Source organism: Sphaeroforma arctica, assembly GCF_001186125.1.
Source record: "Sphaeroforma arctica JP610 unplaced genomic scaffold supercont1.552, whole genome shotgun sequence".
Taxonomy (NCBI): Eukaryota; class Ichthyosporea; order Ichthyophonida; genus Sphaeroforma; species Sphaeroforma arctica.
In genome coordinates, this window is record NW_014040006.1 from 35,810 (window position 1) to 40,503 (window position 4,694).

Sequence of the window (4,694 nt, forward strand, 5' to 3'; positions counted from 1 at the left end):
TTTTAGGGGTTTTAAACATATACATATACATATACATAAACATGTCTATATACATACACATATACATATACATATATATATACATATACATAAACATGTACATATACGTATACATATATATATTTTATATTTTATATACACACATATATATATATATATATATAATAAGTAATATATATATATATATATATATATATATTACAGAATATACACATACACATACGCATACACATACACATACATATACATGCACATGCACATACACATGCATATGCATATACATATATACACATACATGCACACATATATATAATGCCCGAGTACGATCGAATTGAGCCGCATACTAACAGCGAAATTGTTCGCAATAAACCAAGTGTACATACCCTTCGGCAATCGTCCGATAACAAGTTTTGGTACTGCTGCTGTGTGGTAATGAGGTACACATTCTTGCGGCAGTCATTGCCGGAACTCTTAGGATGTCCCATAGTGAACCCCAGTACTGCACCCATCGCCACAATCAGTATAATCAACACGACGATAAACACGAGCAAAGTCACCAGACGCCGGTGGTGCGTCCTGTACAGGGTATATATGCAACGGAGATTAACAAAGGTCTCGTGCATATCGCGGGTCTGGTATTCTAGAACATAGAGGGAGTGTATGCAACGGAGATAAATAATGATCCCATGCCTAGCTCGAGTCTTTTAATCTGTAACACCAATCTTCACCATATGTATGAGTGGTAGTCTGGTAGAGAGCGTGAATGCAGCAACCATTAAAAAAGGACACGTGCCTATCGTAAACTATGTACGCACATATTTATGAGTCCGAATATGGTACATACATACATACATACATACATACACACCTACATACATACATACATATAATATACATATATATATATATATATATATATACATACACATATATATATTATATATATATGTGTGTGTGTGTGTGGTGGTGGTAGTATATATATATATATATATATATATATATATATATATTGATGTGTGCGAATAGAAACGTATTTACAAACATGTATATCACGTCGCATATACAAACAGACACCTAAGAGCACACACACGCGAAACCGACTTCTCCACTTATCGCCCATGTCGAGGGCTGAGATCTCTTAGCATATCTGTATGAGACACTCGGCCCATTGAAACACAGGGATCTTCATGGGTATGTCAGCGTGTTCCACACACAAGGATCTTCATGGTAATATCAGCTGTAATACACGGTGTTTATACGCGTAACTTTTACAGCGCTTGGAGGGTTCTGTAACTCAAGAAAATTGCCCTGCAATCCCAAACTCTTGCTTATATACAACAAACAAGTTCACCGCGTCACATTAAAAAAGGGGATTCGTTTCAATACATATAAAGCGCAAACACATGTTTCTTAATAAAGCGCAATCACATTTTTCCTAACCCTTTCGCTAAAATCGAACTCTTACCGGCTATAGCGCTTGAAGCGGTTTTGTAGCTCGAGCAGGTTGCCGCGCAATCCGAAACTCTCGTCGTTTTCCTTCTCATCCAAGACGTGAGGGTTCTCTGGAAGACACAATTAAGATGTAAATTTATAATGGCATGTGAGTAATGGACCGGACAGCTGATTGACAACACTCCAATTCAAGGTCTAGAACGCAAGATATAAAACCTGGTCTAGCTTTAAACCGACCCACAGACTTCTCCCCGGGGCCATATCAGGTCACAAGAGCGACACACACTTAAGTACTGATCAGCCTCAAACCCTGCTCGGATTTTGATAGCACAATACATGGACCATAATGGTTCTAATTTGGCCGCTATAATTGCAACACAGGGTGGCTGTCTGCTCCACATTCGCTCTATCTCGACGCACAGAGTACTATAGTGCTATTTGTGTCGAAGTAGCGACACATAATTACTATCGACAAGATCCAAATGCGGTCGTATTTCCACCAACATACGGAGCGACGAAAGAGCTGGCAACAAGCAATGCGCAGTCAATGTGAATGAGATCACGACATAATGCTTACAATGGAACATGCGCGAACAATGTAAAATCACCGTCCATCAACCATATCCAGCAACCTCTCAATCCCCTACCCCAAAACAACACATACTGTTTAGCCGATCACCCCACCACACTTACTATCAATGAGATCCAAAAACCGATCCATCTCCGTACTATCGCGCTTCTTGAACTGATCCAGCAATTGCAGGCGCCACATTATCGGATCGAGTGACTTGGGCTTGGGATCCGAGCCTCGCTTGCTCTCGGTGTCACCTTCTATGGCACTGTCAGATGAGTGCTGGTCTACGCATACGGCGGGTGTACGATTGGCCGCCACTCGTATCTGTGGTAGTAGTGGTAGTAGAGAGAAGAGGTATGGTTTTGATACATATATGTGCTGGTCGTGGTACTACTAGTAGTAACGAGCAGGCGTATGGCTTTAATACAAATATGTACTGGTAGTAGTAGAGAGATGAGGTATGAATTTAATAAAACCCCGTTCTTTCAGGCGATTGCCTAGGTGGTGTAGCGATGGCAAAGGTGAAAATAGCACAGGTGTGCACTTGAGGCCTTCTAGTTTCCAGTGCTGCACTCTGTAGCAATATCTAATGAATTCTGGTTAAACGCGTCTGCGTGGTGTGTATGTTGTGTGCAATGAAAAGAAAGGAAGCAAGCGAGAAGAGAGAGTGAGAAAGAGAGTGAGTGTGTGTGTGTGTGAGAGGGTACGGTTGCCCGGAATTCATAGTCTGATGTGGTGGTGGCCTGGAGAGGTAATACTTCTACTTCAAAGGTAAAGCACAGCTGGCAATGCAATTAGAGTGACGATGGTCCGTGTGCAGTTGTATCGGGCGCGTCTGGGCCTCTCTTACACCCAGCATCGCCATCTATGGCTCAGCCTAACGAATACTGGTCTATACGTGGGGTGGGTGTACTATTGCTAGATAGACATTCTCCTTTTCTGCAATACTACACAGTGACGCATTCAGTGAGAAGATATATATCCAGTGGAGTTTCTAATTGGTATGAAGGCGAAATGAGTGTGCGCCTGGGCCTCACTTGCTCACATCATCGCTAGCTATTGCAATGGAGTCCAAACGTTGGAATGCGCATGGAGTCGAGTAAAAAAATGCAATGATAAGCTGACATTTACAGCCTTTGTGCAACATTCGAGAGAGAAACATGTGGGAGACCGAACGTCGGTCGAGTATGTGGATGTTACAGAGATCATGCATAAGAGTCTGTGTTGCTCACGACATCCACTTCCTAAGCCATTGTCCCAATAACTTTGATCTGTGCGAAGCGTACACATACGCACTTACTGCATACATATTTAACCACACATATATGGACCTAAAAACAAATCGGAATAACACTCATATCGACCCATGAATGACATACACACCATTGCGCCACCCGACCCACTTCCATCAGCAATCAATGCAACCTACCTTTGTGCATGGTACCTTCTTCTCTGGCCCATGCCGAGCCACCGACGACTGAACCCCCACTGAGTCTCTACCACTGACACTGTCCATAGAACCTGTCCCGTTTGCGAGTTTCAACGTGTTATCGGCCTCTGTTATATCTGTTCCCCATAACCCATCCCCGCCCCTCGCGGTATCCCCATTCTCGGACAAGTTACGCCCCAGAGTCGTAGGTCCCTGGGTGTGAGCCTCGCCTATCCGAGAGATGTAGTCTATATCCGTGCTACTACCACTGGGTGTGCTTTTCAGGGCAGCATACTTGGTACTCTGTGCTGCCAGGGGTTTAGCCACGCGGGTCCGGTTGATGTGGTCACCACTATTCGGATAGTCGTTGGTATTGAATTTGGTAATTTCGGTCTCCTTATTACTTTTTATACTGCCCCTAAAGCTGCCGTTAATACTACGACTATGATGATGACTATAATTATTATTTTTGGTTTTGTTGCTGTTATCCAGATATGACAGACTACTCTTTCTCGTTAGCTTTTCGATGTTATGTTGGCTCAAGGAAAGACGATTGCTCTTGGCATTCAAGTTGACACTCTGCGCACGCGAATGTGAGCGTGCATTTCTCCTCATAGTATCCACATCTGAGCTACGTGACGTTATACTGCCCCTCTTTTCCCGTTCTTTCTCGCCTACTACCAACCGTTGTATCTGCGACATGACCCTGGTGCCCCACCCAGGCTTCGGTTCGTCATATCTCATATCAATTACCTCCGTATTGTTCCGGATGTCGGACGGCACCTCTTCAGTACCGCCACTCGGGGTGACTCCGCCTTCTCTCCCTTCGATCGCCGTATGGCCTGTGGGTCCGCCCCGCGTGTTATCGCTATCATTCTCTTTCCATTTGCCCTTTCTACCATTCAGCAGATCAGAGTCGATTTTGGCGTCGTGTATATCCACTGATGTGCTGCCAATATCTTCTGACTCACTGATGTCTAAAGCTCTTTTACCGTAGCACTCAGGATACCGATGAGTCTGCGGGCTGCTGAAGGTATGTACACTGGGGAACAAGAGGTTCCATAATCAATATGAGAGAATGCAAGAGGGGACAGTTGACAGGAACTTGAATTAAGAGGAAATCAAAATAATATTTAGTGCATCGAAATCAAGATTCAGTCCACAAAGTACAAACAAAATACACTCCACCGTATGCAAATAAAAGGTTTAGTCACAACTAAACTACGTAGATATCTATAT

General features: G+C 43.4%; 1 protein-coding gene across 1 annotated transcript in view; it reads right to left on the reverse strand.

Moving 5' to 3' along the window:
- Positions 1 to 4,518, reverse strand: part of SARC_07181 (hypothetical protein) — a gene marked incomplete at its 5' end in the record, with an annotated part of 39,161 nt that extends 34,643 nt beyond the window's left edge. Inside the window, 5 exons of the mRNA XM_014298883.1 lie at positions 345 to 576; positions 1,466 to 1,562; positions 2,146 to 2,350; positions 3,456 to 4,472; positions 4,507 to 4,518. Of these exons, the coding sequence (XP_014154358.1) occupies positions 345 to 576; positions 1,466 to 1,562; positions 2,146 to 2,350; positions 3,456 to 4,472; positions 4,507 to 4,518 (1,563 nt within the window). The remainder of the gene's footprint in view (positions 1 to 344; positions 577 to 1,465; positions 1,563 to 2,145; positions 2,351 to 3,455; positions 4,473 to 4,506) is intronic.
- Positions 4,519 to 4,694: the final 176 nt, after the last annotated feature.